General features: G+C 51.1%; 1 protein-coding gene across 2 annotated transcripts; it reads right to left on the bottom strand.

Annotated features, from left to right (window-relative positions):
* Nucleotides 1-325: 325 nt before the first annotated feature.
* DNPEP (aspartyl aminopeptidase) lies at nt 326-10,536 on the bottom strand. 2 transcript variants are annotated; one of them, XM_058533066.1, is made up of 15 exons: nt 10,479-10,536; nt 9,798-9,891; nt 9,624-9,712; nt 9,410-9,523; nt 9,031-9,156; nt 8,686-8,816; nt 8,380-8,455; nt 8,183-8,290; nt 7,364-7,441; nt 6,291-6,374; nt 4,882-5,042; nt 4,436-4,475; nt 4,231-4,332; nt 846-1,013; nt 326-486 (listed from the first exon to the last, which is right to left on the bottom strand). In XM_058533066.1, exons 1-15 carry the CDS (start codon nt 10,482-10,484, stop codon nt 436-438), a joined length of 1,428 nt encoding a protein of 475 aa, XP_058389049.1. In that variant the 5' UTR covers nt 10,485-10,536; the 3' UTR covers nt 326-435. The 2 variants fall into 2 exon arrangements, with proteins under 2 accessions (XP_058389049.1, XP_058389050.1); XM_058533067.1 differs by lacking the exon at nt 10,479-10,536 and adding an exon at nt 10,393-10,411.
* Between the last annotated feature and the right edge of the window lie 9,162 nt (nt 10,537-19,698).

Consider the following 19,698-nt stretch of genomic DNA (forward strand, 5'->3'; position numbering starts at 1 on the left):
CAGCTCTGGCAGTGCTAATGCTGAGTGCTGAGACCTCGGAGCGCCGAGCTGGGCTCCTGGTCTATTCTGGGAATGGAAGGAGGGAAGAACATTGAGGCCACGGCGAGGAGAAGGGAGGATGGGGCACAGGAGCAGAAATGACCTTCCAATTGTGATCCCACCCACCCTTTGCCCATTTCAGGCACGAGCTTAAGGAAGAGAAAAGAGATCTGGAATCATGCCTTCATCAGCTCCCAGGAGCTGTGGCCTCCTCGACCTGCACCCCAGCCTTCCCCTCTCTTCTGGTTCCAGAGGTTCGAGCCAGGCCCAATTCCCAACCCTCTAGTCTCCAAATAAGCACAACAGAATGAGTTTGAGTGAAAAATCCACTTTAATAATCCAGCTTCAGCTCAGCCGAGAACTTCCCCTCTCAAGCACAAGTCTTTCCAAGAGGCCTCAATCCACTAAGAGGTTACGGCTCAGAGAAGGGAACAGCTCAAAGAAGCCCTAAAATGGCAGGCAACACGGGATTTGGAATGAGCTGAGACCGGATGGAGGTGCCCCATTGCTCACCTCCTGCCAACAAAGGCCCCAGCCAGACAGGCAGAGTTACTTCACCCACACTTGACAACTGCCCCTCTTCCCATCCCTGATCCCCTCTCTGTCCTCTCATTATCTTCTGGGGGCTGATCAGGGCCCTGAGCCTTGAGAAGAATGGGGACCCTTCTTTTCCTACATGGCAGCACCAAGACAACCCATCACCCAGGCCAGCCACTTAGTGATGGTGATGTTGCCCCAGCAACCAATCCAGGCGCTAGAGGGGGAAGGAGCCCAGTTGCCATGGCGATGGGTGGGGTGGGAGTCACCTTGAAGAGGGTGAGGGTCTGGAGTACTCCTGTGGTGCAGGCTGTCTCCCGGATGGAGTGCATGGCCAGTTGGGGGCTGCCTAGATCCAGTACCCGCAGCCCCAGCCGAGAAGCCAAGATGGGCCCAATGGTGGACCCACAGGGAGAGTCATTCCGGACCATGAGATCCTGGGGAGAGGAGAAGAGGTTCATGACAACATGTGGTCTGTGCTCATTAAGGCCAAGGAGGAAGTCACCTTAGATGCACAAGCTGAAAGGGGCCTGGCAGATGGGCCGCCTCCACCCCCTCAGAGAGTGGACGTGACCAGCATAAAACCACAAAGCCAACACTCAATGGCAGCACAGAGGACAGGATATTCTGAATTTGTCTCCTTCTCTCCATCTGTTCTTCCACCACCATAGTTCCAGCTACTATCATCTTGCCTCCCATAAAGAATCCCTTCTCCATATAGCAGGCAGGGGGACAGAAAAAGAAATACGTATCCTATATGTCACCTTCTTGCTTGACACACACTCCACGCTCCCCATACACACACAAAGAAAAATCACTCAGTAGTTTTCGTGTTTTTAAAAATACTGCTACTGTCATTTTGAAACTATTTTCTTTATATTCTAGTAAAAAAGTAAATAAGAAAATCATAATATGATGTTTGATATCACGATTTTCAGTGTAAGGGAAAACAATCATAAAATCCAATAAATTAAGTAATAACTATTCTTATTTTTTGAATAAGGATTATAGTATTAACCTGTGATTTTCAAAATACATGTTTTTTTTTTCTAGCTACGTTCACAGAAATGACCCAAAAACACTGTCTGCCCCCCCAAAAAACAATCAACACTCATGGTGCCAGACATGGTCTCTAATATCATTATCCATCAAAAGCAACCAAGTCTGGGGAGAGAAACGAACCAGAGGAGCCTGCGATTTCTTGTCGTGCCAAAAAAGCAAGGAGACTTTCAAGAGTCATGTCAAAGGACACAGAAGTTATGTTTAAAGGGCTCCCATTGGTCAAAGTTACGACAATTTGAATGAAATAAAATGATTATAGTGCCTCACATCACATTGAACCAACGAAAATCTATGATTTTATAATGATAGAAAAGGAAAACAAAACAAAAAAACCCTTAGTATTTGTCACCATTTAAGGTAGCTATTAAAACACTACACCTTGAAAATTGGTTATGAAAGGTAAAGAATTAGGAGGCCGGCCCGGTGGCGTAGCGGTTAAGTGCACGCGCTCTGCTGCTAGCGGCCCGGGGTTCGGATCCCGGGTGCGCACCGATGCACCGCTTGTGAGGCCATGCTGTGGCGGCGTCGCATACAAAGTAGAGGAAGATAGGCACAGATGTTAGCCCAGGGCCAGTCTTCCTCAGCAAAAAGAGGAGGATTGGCATGGATGTTAGCTCAGGGCTGATCTTCCTCACCAAAAAAAAAAAAAAAAAAGGTAAAGAATTAGCTTTTATCTTGTCTTTCCAGTAGGAATTGTACTTCATGATAACCTAACAGCTCTAGTTGACAGGGAAAAAGTTCCATTTCACAGAAGAATGGCAGTTAATAAACGTACAAGGATGAAATGTAGAAGTGATGAACTGGGGGGGGCATTTTTCAGTAAACTCTAACAAAATTATTGATTTAGGCAAGGATTATCAATTGGTGTTAAAACCATGAGGTGGTCTCATTGACGGGGAACTCATCACTTGTACAGGTTACTGTCCAGTCAAAGGAAGAAAAGCCCCATATGATGGAGGGACCGGAGGGCACCCCCAATCCAGTAGTCAATCTTATCATCGCTACGGGTGGATCAGCCAGATAACACGTGTATGATCAACATGAAGGACACCCCAGTCACGATGTCTTCTGGCCAAAAACGTTTAACTCGAACATATCAAGCTTTAGACAGGAATTCCAGCTTACAGGGGCTAGAGGCACAAGCTAAAACCACCATGCGGAAGCAACCGGACAATCCAGAAAGTGGGACATTATGTGGGATGATCAGGCTGGTTCTATAACAAGTCCATGTTTAAAAAAAAAACCAAAAAAATGGAGGGGAGGCTGTGTGAGATTGAAAGACATTTAAGTGACGTATCCACCAGCTACAACCACACATGGCCTTGAAATGGGTACCAGGGTGGGACAAACAACCCTAAAGAATATTTTTGGGATAAGTGGGGAAAACAGAAAACGATCTGTGCATTAGATGAGATACAAATTTACCGAAATGGAATGGTGGAGAGGACTGAGTGAAAAGAGGAAGCAAAAAATATACCCACTATCATTTCATTTTTAAAAATGTATGATAAGTATATGCAGAGAAAAAAAATCTGGAAGAATATACACAAATCTCTGGGGATTTATGTCTTGTTTTCTCATTACTATTTGTATTTTCTAATTTTCTAAAGTACACATGATCTGCTTCTGCCGTAAGTTATTAAAGAAACATCCCCCGATGTCTTCCCACCGTCTTAGAAAAAGATCCAAACCCCCTTCCACGGCCCAGGAGGCCTGCGCGACCGGCCTGGGCAGGCTTCCCCCTCTCCCTCCTGCTCCCCGGCTCTCCCAATCTGGCTCCCTCTCCTCCCTGTCGACCAAGCTCCCTCCAGTCCCCCTGAGGTGCTTTGCACATGTTCCCTCTGGCTGGGAAGCTCCTCCTCCAGACTCGCCCATAGCTGCTTCTTTCTCAATAGTTGGGTCTCAGCTCAAGGGTCACCTCCTCAGGAAGGCCCTCCTGAGAGTGAACCACTCAGCTCTACACGGGGCAGGTGGGGCTGTGCAGCAGCGGGAGCCCTGAGCGGGGAGTCAGGACGCCTGGGTCCTCGTCCTGCCTCGCCAGGACCTGCCTGCCATGTCTGTCACTGGACCACTGGGCTGCAGTCCCTGATATATACATCATACATATTATATATATCATCTCTCTTTCTCTCTATATATACACCTATGACTAGATGGGCCACTGCCAAGTCAAGAATGAAAATGAGCATCGGAGTGCCAGGCTCCCCGGCCCTGAACTTCCTCATGGAAGCCCCAGCGGTGTGAGAGCCACACTGGGCGGAAAACAAGGATGAACCCACAACGTGCACACTGCACCTTTCATCCTCACGGAAATCCAGGTGAGCAGGCATCATTATCAACCCCATTTTACAGGAGTGGAAACTGAGACTCAGAGAAATCAGGAGACTAGTCCAAGGTCACAGGGTGAGCCCCACGGCAGCACCAGCACTGGTCCCAGCTCTGCCTATATCCACAACCCGTTCTCCTCATTCTGCTGGGACCCCCTCCACTAAAGGTTGTCTACCAGGCTCCCCTCTCATGCGGGGCCCATCTGCTTGTGCCTCCCCGTCCCACTCTCTCCATCACACCTTCCCAGACGAGGCCCACCCTCACCTGCAGGGGCACCCCGACAGTGCTGGCCACCTCTCGGATCAGGGCCTCTGAAACTGCATTCGAGGCGTAGCGCTGCTTGCTGTTCACCTTGATCACAGGGCCCTGGGGAGAGGGAAACCAGGAGTTGAGGGTGAGGCAGAGACGGGTGACAGGCCCAGAACCAGCCAGGCCTCTAGGTCCCTAGGGAGAAACAGGAGCACCTCACCTTGTGGAATAAGGGGCGGTGGTTCTCCTCATGCTTGTCCCTGTAAGAGACAGATTAGGGGCCAGGGATGGCACACAGGAGCTGGCCTGTCAACCCACCACCTCTCCCATGGCAGACATGACTAATCGATCACAGCATGCTTTCCCACCCAGCCCGGTAGGACCTCAGAGTCATGCTAAACACGGTGTTCCAAGCAGCCTCCAGCAATAGATGGAAATAAGTTTATAGACAGAGCCCATTCAACAAACCTGGGTTAGGCATTATATTACTTTGACCCAGCTGGGCCCTGGAGCAGTCTAAAGGAAGTCCCTGCTGAACCTCCCGGGAGAATAAGGAAGAAGGGGGAGGGGGAGAAGCTCGGGCCCAGGGCCAGGCTGAGCCTGAAGGCGGGGTATGCTCAGGTCTCCAGCTGTGTGAGGTCCGCGAGCCCGGCCCGGTAGACTCACAGGTAGTTGGGGTGCACAGCGTGGGCCATGTCTGCGCTGATCATGTAGGACTTGGGAATGGCTTCCTCGAAGGCCGTCAGGTGCTGGGGCGAGGCCGAGATCCGCCGCAGCACCAGCTCTGTCAGCAGCGACTGTGCCCCCTGGGCGCTCTCGGACCCCACCTGGCAACAGCAGGGACGTGGCTCTGGGGGTCTGAGCCGGAGGCCAGGCAGAGGGGCCCAAAGCTCAGACTGGCCCAGGACCCCACTGAACCAGTGGGCGGAGAACGTGGCGTGTTATCTGATGGTGGGCTGGGCCCAAACTAATCCACAGTCATCTCTGGAGCAGAAACAGCACCTTCTGGTGGGCTTCCCGCACTGCCTCCCTTCCTTCTCCCACGACCCTCACACCCGGGCTCTGCACAGGTGCCCCACCACTCTGATCAATCCTCTTTTACATATGTGACAGAGACCACTAACTGCTATGCTTTCTTTTTTTTTTTATTTTTTTGGTGAGGAAAATCAGCCCTGAGCTAACATCTATTGCCAATCCTCCTCCTTTTTTTTTTTCCCCTTTTTCTCCCCAAAGCCCCAGTAGATAGTTGTATGTTGCAGTTGCACACCCTGCTAGTTGCTGTATGTGGGATGCCGCCTCAGCATGGGCCGACAAGTGGTGGGTCAGTGCGCGCCTGGGATCCGAACCCGGGCCACCAGTAGCGGAGGGCATGCACTTAACCACTAAACCATGGGGCCGGACCCCCATGTGCTGTCTTCTATTATAGAACACCCACGTTGTAGCTAAGTGTGCAACCACCCAGCTGGAGACGACCTTCTTAGTTTCCCTTGCAGCTAAACACGGCCACGCGAAGCGCTATGGAACGCAGGCAGCGATGAACGCCACCTCTGGGTCATGCCCTGAAAAGGATGGGTGTACACTCCTGCTTTGCCCTTTCTCCCTTCCTCCTAACTCAGTGTAGACAGGATGGCAGGAGCTGGAACAGCCCCCCTGGATGCCGAGATGGAAGCCATGTGTTCAGGATGGCAGAGACTGTCCTGAACTGCTAACTCTGACCTGTGCAGCCACATGAGAACTACCCACGTGTTCCACCTCTGTCACAGCATCTAAGACTGCATCCTAACACGCACACACAATGAGGACCCACCATGAGCTGAGCCCTGGCACTACGAGGATGAAAGGGCGAGTCCCTGTCCTCGAGGGGCTCACCACATGGCACACAGAGAGATATGGGAGGTATGTCACACTAGAAGCAGACACATGCTTCGCCGGCGGGACCAAGTGCTAACGAAGCAGAGGCAGTGTGTCCCCCGTCTCTGTGGCCTCCAGAATAGCCCTGGCTCATGGTGGGCGCCTGGCACAAGGGGGCTGTGGAAGACTCCACAGAGGGGACCCTCCCAGAGCCCTCTACGTACCTCTTCATTGTCGTAGAGGGCAATCATGCGCACGTGGGGGTCTGAGGCCAGGGAGGTAGGGGCTGCGCAGGTATCGATCAAGGCCTGGTTTGAGGGGAGAACGAGAGCACCATCCTCACCCTTCTTCTTCTCTAACAGCCCACCGACACCACGGAGGCTCGCACTCCCCGCCCGCCTTCTGTCGTCAACAGCCAGAGCGAAGTGGGTGTGGGCTCTCACTGGCCTTCCTCTCTCAGGGCACTGCCTGGCGTGGGGGCCTTGTAACGGGATGGGACACTGCCCTTTGGGTGTTCTTCTCCCACACCTTCCCATGCAAAAGGCAGGAGGACGTGTCAGGTGGAGGGGAAGGGCTGAGAATCCTGCCAAGTCCAAAGGACCAAACAGATCATGTAAACTAATAGTCCTCAGTGAAAAGATCGAGGTCCAAGAGGTGACTGTGGCTCCATCAAGGTGACATGACTGACTAGCTGGTGGCAGAAGACGGTATGTGTCCCAGGTCTGGTTCTGGTCTCAAGTACAGCCCAAAGCCCGTCTCCAAGAACAGGATGGGGAGGGAAGAGAGGTAGGAAAGGGCAGAGGGAGGGGTGAGGAGAGAGGGAACTGACTATGACAGAAAGAAGGTGGGGAATACCAAGGTGGCTAGGAAGAAGAGAGACCACCCCACTGAGGTTCCAAGGCACAGAGAGAAGGCTGGGGGCACTTCAGCCTGGGGTGGGGGGGCCAGAGGGAGGTGGATGATACTGCCTTATGGGACGCTAGGGCCTTTCCCCTGAAGCAGAGGTTAACTAAGGGAGAAGCAGCAGAAGCAGGTTAGGACAGGACACTGGTGCCCTAAACAGCCTCTCCACCTTCCCCTACCTCAGCCCCTGGCCCCAGGCCAGTGGAGGATGGGGCCACACGGAGATACTGAGGCTGCAGCCTTTAGTCCCGTCCCTGTGGGCCACCCAGGACCGGCAGACTGCGGGGATGGCCAGCAGCCATCTCACGACCTGCTGGGGCTTGAGGCAGCCCCTCCCCAAACTCTCCAGCTCTCCTGGTGGTATGTGCTGCCTGGGAGCACCCCAGCCCCTCACCTGCAGGGCACAGAAGCAGCTGTGCAGATTGTCCAGCCGAGGGGCAAAGATGAACTCCTCATAGGCCCCACCCAGGACCTAGAAAGATAGGACAGTTAGCCTGAACTTCGACCCCTTGCTCCAACTCACCTGCATCCCCCTGTTCCCAAGGGCCTGAGTTTGAGTAAGCCTCCTTGTGCAACCTCTCCCCGACCCCTGGCCTAGGGCACTATGATCCCCGCTGCACAGGGCTGAGCGGAGAATGGTGAAGGGGGCCGGGCTGCAGCTGAGGGACAGGAGGATGGAGGCCTGTAGTTCCCACACACTCCCTGTGGGACAGGAAAAGGGCGGGGTGAAGGGTCACAACAAAAGCTAAGGAAATAAACAGAAGGAGATAAGGCAAGAAACAGGACCATAGTGCACATTCAAATAGGACCGAGCATCCAATTCTTGGCAATCTCCTACTGTTGGTAACTGGGAAGGACACGAGGACAGGCTCCAGAAACAGGGCCGTCACAGCCAGGCCTCTTGTTCTCAGAGGTTCAGGCCAGCGTGGGTCACAGTAGACAGGGACCACCCGTGGCAGAAATTCCTGAGGAATCTGTGGAAAGGTCAAGTCCCAGGCTCCAGCCCAGACAGTCCGAGTAGGCAGGTCTGCAGAAGGAAACTGCCCTTTGGAGAACCACTGCCCTGGAGGCAGAAAGGATGGTGTCTACTGGCAAGAACAGGGATGACGGTAACCGGGGGACTGGCAGAGGTGATGAGTGCCTCTGGGGACATGCTGGGACAGGCTGGGATCCCAGAGGTCCCCAGCCACAAGTGCCTACAGCCATTCCTCACCGCAGGCTGTGTGTCTGCCAGGCAGAGTTCCATCTCCAAGATGTCTTCGGGGCTCAGCCCCAGGTGGGCACACAGAAGAGACATGAGGACTGAGTGGTGCCGCTCATCCTGCAGGGCAGAAGGATGCTGGGAAGAGGCTCTGTTTTCCTCCCCCTCCCCCTCGGCCTACCCCTCCCCATGAGCAGGGACTCTCTTACTGCAGCATTGAGAGACCCTTGCTCTGGAGTCCCCTTCTCCAGCTCCTCCTGGACTGCCGTGGCAAGAATGGGGACCCTGTGGGGAGACATGTGATGGGGGGCTGGGGAGGGCTGGAGGGCACCCCTGAGCTCAGGCATCTCCTGATGGGAAACTGCTATTGCCCTTCAATTTCCAGCTGGGTCCTAAGAGGAGAAGCTGATGGTGGTCCCCAGTAAGGAGCGGTCTCCCAGGTCCCACCATCACCCTTCCATCACTGGTGCCACCCCCCATTCCTCCCAGTCACCACAGCCCTTGCCCAGTCTCACAGGTGCATCTCCATGTTGGGCCCAAAGTTCTCGTTGACATTTCGCTGCAGATGGATGGCCAGGTGCGGGATGCGAAGAATGGGCCGGTCCACGTGCACCAGCCGCTGCTCCAGCCGGCCTGAGGTCGGGCACTGTGGCCCCCCAGGCCAGGTCAGCCCAGGGCACCTCCCAACCACAGCCAGCTAAAGCCCCCACTTCACCCAGACTAACCAGGGTGATCCCCTGACCCCGACTGCCCTACCCTCCTGCCCCGGGGGGCTGTCCACAGGTACCCCGAAGAAAGGTGATAGCCAATCTCCAAGCAGCTGAAGCTGAGAACCTCCCAGGTCCAACCCCAGTGCCCACCTTGACAATGACACGTCCAGCCAAGGTCAGGTCACGGTCAAACCAGGTGCTCCAGATCCCACCGCCATAGGTCTCCACACCAACCTGCTGGAAGCCCACCTGGCTGCGGCGAGACCGCCGTTTCACCTGAGTGTGAGCATGGGGAACGAGAATCAGAGGCCGCAACACAAGGCTTGGAGATGAGACAGACCGTTCAAAGCTAAGTAACATAAATGAATATTTGTGACAGACAAGGGCTCAAGATGGGGAGGAAGGGGGCGACAAGTCCTCTTCCTTGCTCTAGTGAACAGAGCCCCTGATTTGTACCCCCGGGCTCTCTTTTGCCCTGTACTCCTTCTTCTGATGCCTCCCCTACCCCAGCACAGCCCCAGTTCCTTACCCGGAGGCAGGGACTGTCCGTGTGGGCTCCAATGAGGCTGAAACCATTACCAGGAACATACTGGCCTCCCACAGCAAAAGCGATGATGGTCGAGGAGTTTCTGGTCAGGAAGTACTGGCAGGGAGGGGGAGTTGGATTAGCCAGCCAGCTGGCACACAGACTTTGAGACCCAGCCTGGGTTCCTGCCTCTCCGCTCCCACCACACCCCTGGTACCTTGCTCTCGGGCTTGATATCCCAAGTCTCCGTCTCCTTGAGTTCATGAAAGCCAGCCTGGAGGAGGCGGCTGCGGCACTCGGCCACGGCTGTAGGGAAAGAAGCCTCTCATAGCGATGGAAGCCGGTAGGGGCCACACGGGGCCCACCCTCCTCAGCTGCCCTGGTCACTTACCGTGGAAAGGAGAGGGGCTCCGGTTCACGAACTTGAGAAGCTCCCGGGCCGCGGCCTGCACTGCCTCTTTGCGGGCCCTGCCACTCATGGCCACCTAGAGGAGGGGGGCGCTCAGACTCCGATGAGGTCTGGGACGCCTGACTTACCATCCAGGCTCCGGGGACTCCCCCCTGCAAATCCCCCCGAACTGATCGCTCCAAGGCTCAAGCCTCTGCTTCCGCCCCTTTCCCCACAGAGACGCGCAGACTCCGGGTCGAACCTCTCTCCACTGAAAGCTCCGGCCCTCCAGCCAAAGTATCACAACCCCAGCCTCGCTCTCCGCCCAGCTCGTCCAAGAGCGCCCGCCCCCTAATCCGAGCTTTAGCCCCGCCCCCTAAGTCCGGCCCCCACGTGCCTGCCCAGTTGAGAAATCCCGGCGGGTTCCCCACGTCCGAGCGCGCCCCTAGCTCTGAGCCGGCCTGCACCACGTGTTCTCTAGGGACTACCCACCTCCCCGCCACCCGCCAGTCTCTGCAGGCCACCCCTTGGCAACCCAGGAAGGTCAGGTCACCCGGGCCGGGCTTTCGGTTTCGCTTTGATCGGGCGCGGCCCCCACTTCAGCGCGCTGCTAAGCGTGTGCCCCAGCGGACGCAGGGTCGGGTCTGGGATCGAAATTCGAGCGGGGCGGCGGCGGACACCCACCTGCATAGCCCCCGCCAGGGCCTGCTTCTGCTCGCCCGGCCCCGGCGCTCGGCCCGCCCCGCCCCCGCCGTCCGCCCCGCCCCTCGCCGCGCCGTCCGCCCCGCCCCCGCCGTCCGCCCCGCCCCTCGCCGCACCGTCCGCCCCGCCCCTCGCCGCACCATCCGCCCCGCCCCTCGCCGCACCGTCCGCCCCGCCCCCGCCGTCCGCCCCGCCCCTCGCCGCACCGTCCGCCCCGCCCCTCGCCGCACCGTCCGCCCCGCCCCTCGCCGCACCGTCCGCGGCGGTGGCGGGGGCCCTCTGCCGTCCCGGAGGTGCGAGGACAGCCGAGACCCGTCGTCCCCGCTCGTCCCCCGCGTCAGAGTCCGAGAAAAAACTCGTCCCCGCCAGCTCACCTGGTCCAACGGGTGCTGTACAAAGTGCTCTCTCTCTCCACAGGCAGCCTTGAGATAATAAAAGCAACATGGCTGGTGTTCATGGAGCGCTGACGATGAGCTTTAGCTTGGTGGTCAAGCTTAACGTGTTACCTTGTTTAATCTTCACAACTGCCCTATCAACTTTGTACTTATACTGTCCCAATGTTATCCATGAACAAACCCAAATACAGAGACGAGTAACCTGTCCAAGGTAGTAAATGGCCAGAGGTGGGGTTTGGACTCAATTAATTCGATTCCGGGGGCCTGGGAACAATCCACTCTCAGATCTTCTTTGGGCCTTTTTCTATGCACCTTGCTCTGTGTAATGTTACACAGAGGGCCCTGAGGGACAGAAGTTCATGATTTGACCAAGATCACACAGCTGTTTGGATGCATGTGGGATTTGACTTGAATCTGTATGTACTCTTTCCATTTCTTGAAACGACAGGGAAAAAAAACCTCCATATGTTCTTGGTGGCAATTCCAGTATTCATATGTCAAGAGTGGTGAGTAGCAATTTAAAAAACTCAGGCACCTGCCTAGCTGTAGATTCTGATCAGGACTCTTGGTGGCCCCTAGGTTCAAAACAGGGCCCAACAGATAACATAGGGGTGTTATCAACACTCCAGGGATTACTGGTCAACGGAACAACGTGCCTCTTATAACCTGGGGTGGGAACGTTCGACCTGGGGTGGGAATGTTCGGGGAAGAGTAGCTGGAAGGTCCTGCAGCCCTCACTTCAAAGGAATAGATATTGCAGGTTAGTGTTCCAGAAGATACACACCAGGTGATGGGTTAAATTCATGGCATTCCCTAACCATTAATTTTTTTATTTTATTTTTTATTTATTTACTTTTTTTGTGAGGAAGACCAGCTCTGAGCTAACATCTATTGCCAATCCTCCTCCGTTTTTTCCCCCAAAGCCCCAGTAGATAGTTGTATGTCATAGTTGCACATCCTTCTAGTTGCTGTATGTGGGACGTGGCCTCAGCATGGCCGGAGAAGCGGTGCCTCAGCAGGCGCCCGGGATCCGAACCCAGGCCACCAGTAGCAGAGTGTGTGCACTTAACCGCTAAGCCACGGGGCCGGTCCCCTAACCGTTTATTGAAATCTTACTATGTATAAAGTTTCAGTGCTGAGTGGGACATGGGGAGAACATCTTTTTCATCTGAGGGGCCAGATGCTGGCTACTGGGGACATACTTAATGACAGTGAAAAGAGCTGAGACAGGGGTACAATGTATAAGGGAAGGAGATTTAACTTAAAGAAGACTCTCTCATGTTCTTCTGATCACAAAAAAGAGTACAGGTTAATGTGAAAAGTTCAAATATCACCAAAGTGTGTAACGTAGAAAGGGAAAGTAAATGTTTAATATATTGAACATCCGTTCTTGATAAAAACCCAAACGAAATCCTCTTAAGAAAGCAGGAAGAGAAAGGATAAAGGCTGTCTGCCAGAAATCTACAGCAGATATTAGCGGGGAAATCGGAAGTGTCCTGTTCAAATCAGAAGTAAGATATAACCAGCTGTGACCGCCGGTGGTCAGTGGGGACCTGCAGTCAGAGCCATCGCCACAAAGCCAAATAAACAGCTGCATATACGGAAAAGTAAAACTTGTCATCATTTGTAGGTTATATGAGTCCCTGGAACCTCCAAGAAAATAAACTGACAAGCTATTAGAACTGGTAGGAGCGGTGGTCTGATTCTAAAAATCATCAGCCTTCCTGTGCCATAATCAACTAGAAAATATAATGATAAAAAAGTCCTATTTACAAGAACAAGAAATACTATTAAATTCCTACGAATGAACATAAGAGAGACCCAGTCTCACTGTAATCAGGGAAATGCAAGTTAAAAATGAGATCCCGTTTTTGATTTGTCAGATTAGCAAAATAGAAAAAGACTGGTAGTACGAAACGTTGGAGAAGGCTTGGGGTAACATGCCTTTATTCCTAATTTCTGTGGTGTCAACCCTCCCCATTGCTGGTTCCAAGCTGCCAACATGAACTGAACGTGGAGTTGGGAAGAGATGCACAAAAGCATAGCATTGTATAGATTTCCACCATACAGACATAATCGACATAAATAACCCCAAGAGCATAGGTTTATATTAAAATAGTTGAGAAAGTGATGATTTTTGAGTATTTATTATCTGTTTTTAATATGATTTATTTAATTGTAAGTTTATATAATTTAATTTTTTAATGATTGCTGTGTGTAACAATGGGATCACAAAATTCTTGGAAATTTGACAGTCAGTTCTTATGAGCTGGTCCAGGTTGGCTGTAGCACACAACTTCGCTCCTTCTCTACACCTTTGTTCCTCAATGCGTGATTTGTTGACCAGGAGCATCTATAAGACCTGAGAACTTTTTAGAACTGCAGACCCTCAGGGCTTACCCCAGACCCACCAAATCAGAATCTTTGTATTAACAAGATCCCTAGATGACCTGAATGCACATTAAAGTTGAGACACAGTGTTTTAAAGTACCATGTGGCAGAAAAAAAATAATGTGAGGTTAATAGAAAAAAGTTCCAGATATATTGTTGAGTAGAAAAAAAAACAATTTCCAGAATAATATTTACAGGGCAAGAGCGTTTAGGTAAAACTTACATAATGAACTAAATTTCTAGATTTTATGTAAATACATATGTAAATGCATGGAAACAGGTTTGGAAGGAGAGTGGTCGTCTCTGGATAAGGGAATGGTCTTGGATGTGAAGTGGGAGGATCAAGGGGGGAACTTAGCTATCCAAAAAAAGTTTCTGAGGATCATTCTTGCCCTCAGCCTCCCGAGAAAAGCTTCCCTACCTGTCCTTAGCTGTGTTTATAATGCTATCATTATTCATTTATTGTGGAGTGTGTGTGCCTGCGTGCGTGTGTGTGTGTCCTGCCCCTGTCTGCTAAAATAGGTGCATTTAGAGAGGGGCTGAATCAGATGATCTTGATTTCCTGATGCCAAGAGAGCTCTGGGTATCTCATTGCTGGTAGATGTGTTGGTTGTTTAAATGAATAAATAATTTGCTTCCAGGTATAACGGTAGGAACGTGCATAACACGGTACCATGTGTCCTCTTACAGTGTGGTTGGAAGGGTACTTTAGTTTCCAACACATGTCTTCTGCTCAAGTCCTGTTTTCCGTGCAAGACTCAACTGATCAAGGACTACAAGTTCCAGGATGCCTCGAGGCGAGTAGCTAAGGAAGATTATAATTTCCAACCAATTATGTTCTAGGAGGGAGGCTTAGAAAGTACTTTATATGGTTAAAGAGAATGAAGCACCTCTATAGGTACTGATAGGGAATAACTTCCAGGATAACACTAGTAAGTGAAAAAATAAAGTGCAGACTAGCAGGTATGCTGCCGTTTGTGTGTGTAAACACTCAGATGCACACACAAATATACTTATATGTTTAAAATATGTCGGCAGTCACAAGAACATGGTAACTGACTCTGGGAAGGAGAAATGGGGTGGCTGACGGTCTGGGGTGGAAGGAACACTTTCTTCTCCTATAAATCCTTTTGCACTTTTTGAATTTTTTCCTATGTACACGTTTTACCTACTTTTAAGAACGAAATAAGTAAATTTAAAAAGTAACAAGTGGAAAGATGATCTTTAAGTACTTTGTGACCATAATTTTGTTTTCTTCTGTACCCTGAGTGAGTGAGTAAGGATTTGTTGATTAGCATCTAACCCTAAAGGCTTCAGATAAAAAATGCCCACGTAAAGCTCTGTTACCTTCTGCTGTGGAAATTGTGAATTGTGTCTTCATGTGGAAGGGGGAAGAGGATGGAATGTTTCTTTTGATGTTGATATTTAAACAAAAAAGGAACTGGGAAGGAGATAGGGAAACCAACTCCATTAATGGTTCACCTAGACAGAACTACGAACTATTGATCCTGTCTTTTTCCTGTTCCTTACTCGTCTCGTCTCCATTTCCCTCCTACCCAGCATTAATCCTGTGCTCCATCCTTATAATGGAGTCCCTTGAGTATGCCTTCGAGTCCCTTGCCCAGTCTGGATTTGCTTACTTGCCTGGCAAGAACCCCAACCCTGACTGCAACTAGCTCCTTGCTTGCTCCGTGTCTGCACCTGGCATATGGTAGATGTTCGATAAGTATTTATTGAATGAATGAAATTTTAAAAAATAATTGTTCTTGGGGCCAGCCTCGTGGCCTAGTGATTAAGTTCGGCATGCTCCAGTTCGGCGGCCTGGGTTCGAGGGTTCGGATCCTGGGGGCGGGCCTACACTACTCGTCCGCCAGGCTGTGGTGGCGACGTACATACAAAATAGAGGAGGTTGGGCACAGATGTTAGCTCAGGGTGAATCTTCCTCAGCAATAAATAAATAAATAAATAATAATAATTGTTCTTTGTGAGAAAATGGCCCTCATCGAATACTCTCCAGCAATAAAAAGGAACAAACTATTGATAATTGCCACGATGTGGATGGATCCCACAAGTATTATATTGCATGAAAAAAAGAACAAAATTCTAGAGATAGAGAACAGATTCGTGGTTGCCAAGGCCTCGGGAGGGTGGAGGAAGGGCTGGGTGTGACTCTAAAAGGAATAGGACAGGGAACATCGCTGTGGTTCTGGAATAGTTCTCTATCTTGATTACGGTGGTGGTTGCATGATTCTACACCTGTGATAAAATTAGGGTTGCCAGCTAAAATACAGGACACCCAGTTATATTGGAATTTCAGATAAATAAAGAATAATTTCTAAGTATTATAAGTACAGTATATGTCCCAAATATTGCACAGGATATATTTACACTTAAAATTTAACTGTGTCCTGTATTTTTATTTGCTAAATCTCACAATTCTGGATAACATGGCATAGAACTATCCACACACATTTCACCAACGTCCATTGCCTGGTTGGGATATTGGGCTGTAGTTACGGAGATGTAACCTTTAGGGGAAACTGAGTGAAGGGTACACAGGACTTCTCTGTACTCTTTTTGCAACCTCCTGTGACTGTATAATTATTTCAAAAAAAAAGTTTTTTTCATTGGCCGTCCAAAAAAAAACCACGTGCTCCTGTTGGTGATAAAAACAGAGATATAGGGAAGTGCTGGTGATTAACCTTGGGGGTTTTATGGAGGATTGTAAAATTGGCACTTCGCAAAGGTCTTAAGATGTTTCCCTCTGAAATGTCAAGGATCTTGTGTAGTTGTTGACGGGATAACAAAGTGGTTATGCATGTGGGCTTGGGACCAGACACACTCTGGTTCAAGTCCTGGCTCCTCCATCAACTAGCTGTGGGCCATGCGTGCAGTGGGGTGCTGCAGCCAGCTCCCACTCCCATCTCTTCCCAATTCGACCTTCAACGATATGAGCCTCCTAGCTTGAAACTGGCCTGGGAGTATTTCCACTACCGAGATTGGCAAACACCACAAATCAGGGCTCTTTTTTTTTTCCTTCCAGAGAGCTAATTGTTAAACATTTACCATCATACCACTTTGAGCCTCAGTTTCCTCATCTGTGAAATGGGGGAAGATATCAGTAATAGCAGCATGGCTGACAAGTGGTGTAGGTCCATGTCCGGGATCCGAACCTGCGAACTCAGGCTGCCGAAGCAGAGAGCACTGGAACTTAACCACCACGTTACTGGGCAGCCCCTCTTGATCTTTAATCTTGGAGAGTTTCAGGCCCTGTGGTAGGCTGCCGGGGAGGTCTAGGGAGCACTCACACCCACAAAGGGGAAGTCCTTGCAGGCCTGGCCCTGACCTCCCAAGGCGGAGATCCTGGCGCGTGCCCCCAGGTGGCAGGGACAGCTCCTCACCTCTCCTTCCTCCGGAAGCCAAGATGGGGCATTTCTGGCTCCAAGCCTGTCTGACTAGAGGTCATTTAATCCTCGCTGGATTTGTGCTGTTTATTTTAGTGAACGGGGCTGTTTACTGTCAGTTCGTATTTCTAGGGTTGCTCGCTCATTTTGCTTCCCTTTTATTTACTCTTTGCAAGCACTTGGGTTTGAGTAAATACGTCTATAAAGTTGCAGGGACTGGGTTATTCTGTGTCTGGTATTTTAATGGCCTTTAAACAGTGTCTGCTCAGGTAAGCATTTTATAGATGGGTTGAAAAGATAGGAAATTCTGTTCTCAGTGGCTTCTGATTCCTTCCAAGCTGACAGCTGGACACCAGCAGCCTATGAATCGTGGCTTTTCATCAGTAATAAAAATATCAAAGCCAACACCCATCGCAGACAGAGAAACCCACCCACTGGGCCAACCAGACATGGGACTGGGACCCCTGGTAAGTGTTTAAACACTAGGGCAGTGCTTAGGATAAAAATTCTCTAGAGTACTTTTAAAAATGCAGATTCAGGAGCCCCACACTTGAAAATTCTGCTTTGGAAGGTTTGGGCCAAGGCCCAGGGATGTGCATTTTTAACCCGTGCTGCAAATAATTCAGCTATCCGTAGACCACCCTGAGAAGCGCTAATCTAGATTCTCAAAAACGTTAGTGCCGGTGAGTAGGCTGCCCTTGATCTCAGTGCCGTGTTGGGGGGCCACAGGGAGAGAAGCTAGGGAACCAGATACGGCTGTTGGGAGTGGTTCCATCCACGCTTAGCACACCACTCCTCCAAAATTAGCCAAGAGGATAATGAGTATTGTTCTGGTAAGCCACATGCTCAAGGTCTAATTTGTCAGTAACTTGAGGGCAGGCGTCATATCTCGATCATCTTTTTTTTTTCGTTTGCTCAGGAAGATTTGCCCTGAGCTAACATCTGTGCCCATCTTCCTCTATTTTGTATGTGGGTCACCGCCACAGCATGGCTGCCGATGTGTGGTGTAGGTCTGGGCCTGGGAACCAAACCCAGGCCACCAAAACGTAGCCCACTGGACTTAACCACTAGGCCACGGGGCCAGCCCCTTGATCATCTTTTTATCCCCGTAATTCCTATGACAGTGCAAGACACACAGGTTGGCTTTCTGCACTGGCTGGGACACTCCCACCGAAGACAGACCTAGAGACAGACCCCTTACCTCTGGGTAGCCTGGGAGCCAGTTGCTGGGAAGGGATGTGGCCGAGAGGCTGAGGGCCATGGTGATCTGCTGTCCGCCTCTCAAGCCACGCTGTGTATGTCAGAGGCCGAGTGGACACCGACCACCTGGACCTACTGCCTTTTTTTGCCTGCTCCTCCCCCTGCCTCAGCCCCTCTGCTCCAACTTGCAGGGTCCTCATCCATCCCGCAAGGCCCATTATGACATCATCAATGCATTTGAGACAGTAACATCCTCACAGTACCTGAGCCTTAGGCTGGCCTATTGAGGCCAATGTCTAAATGATGACATGGGGCGTGGAGGGAGGGGAAGGGTGTCCTGTATTCCAGGAGGTTACAGGTGTCGACTTCTTTACTGGAAGAACCCCACCCTCATTCCCCATCTCGGCCCTTTGTTTCCTTCCCTGCTCAGTGTGCTAATTATCTTACTTGTGTATTTACTTGTTTATCGTCTGTTTCCCCTCGAGATGGGGAGCTCCAGAGGGCACAGCCCATGTCTGCCTTGCTCCCTGCAGAACCCCCAGTGCCACCACAGTGCCTGACACATCATAAGTGCTCAGTAAAGATTTTCTGATTGCATGAACACGTGAATGAGAGGCTTTGCCGGCCCCAGCTGTCCGTTCATTTATTCATTCGATAAGCATGCTTTGTGCATCTGTTGTGGGCCAGGCTCTTGTCGACCTGAGTAACTCCTTTTCTGCCCCGAGGAGCTCTCAGCTTGGTGGTAGGATGTGGAGACACATCCTTCGTGTAACGCACCCCGACAAGGGCTGTATCTGAGGTCTAACGGAGACGGGGTTGCAGGGAGGAGCGCGAGGTGACAATGACAGGCTCTTCAGCCAGAGAAATGGTGTGTGCTCGGGCAGGATTTCCCCTGCCTGAGTCAGGGAGCCCCATCTGCCCCGAGGCCTCTGCCTGTGCTGACAGCCACGGCTGCTTGTTTCTGCTAATATTGCAGCAGGGTGCATCTGTAGAAGCAATCTATAAAACACCATTTACAGCCATAACTAAACCACAAAAAATCAATCCCCAGCGCTCACTCCCATCCACAATATGCTTGCAGGGCCTGTGGAGTGTGGTGTACACCTTTAAGGTGCCAAGGGAGACACAGGGATGAATGAAATGAAGACTGACCTGGGGGCTTCTAATCTCCCTGGGGAGACAGGACACGTGGGGATGAGATGATTAACCACCCATAGTGAAAACGCGTATGCCACGTAGTGAATGAAGGTTCCAGAACGGCGCTGACCCAATACAGTAGCCAGCAGCCACATGTGGCTATTGAGCACTTGCAATGTGGCTAGTCCCAATTGAGAGGGGCTAAACATAAAATAATGTACACACGGGATTACGGAGATAAATATCTAATATATCTCAATTTTGTGTTTGTGTGTGAGGAAGATTAGCCCTGATCTAACCGCTGTTGCCAATCCTTCTCTTTTTGCTGAGGAAGATTGGCCCTGAGCTAACTTTTCTGCCCATCTTCCTCTGTTTCATGTGGGACACCTGCCACAGCATGGCTTGATAAGCAGCATGTATGTCCGTGCCTGGGATGCGAACCTGTGAACCTGCGAACCCCGGGCCACAGAAGCTGAGCGTGAGAACCCAACCACTATACCACCAGGCCAGCCCTACCTCAATTTTTAAATATTGATTACATGTTGAAATGATAATATTTTTGATACATTGGGTTAAATATACTATATTATTAAAATTAATCTCACTTGTTTCTTTTGCCTTTTTAAAATGTGATTATTAGGCTGGCCCCATGGCGTAGCGGTTAAGTGCATGCGC

The sequence above is a fragment of the Diceros bicornis genome, chromosome 37 (genome assembly GCF_020826845.1).
Source record: "Diceros bicornis minor isolate mBicDic1 chromosome 37, mDicBic1.mat.cur, whole genome shotgun sequence".
Taxonomy (NCBI): Eukaryota; Metazoa; Chordata; class Mammalia; order Perissodactyla; family Rhinocerotidae; genus Diceros; species Diceros bicornis.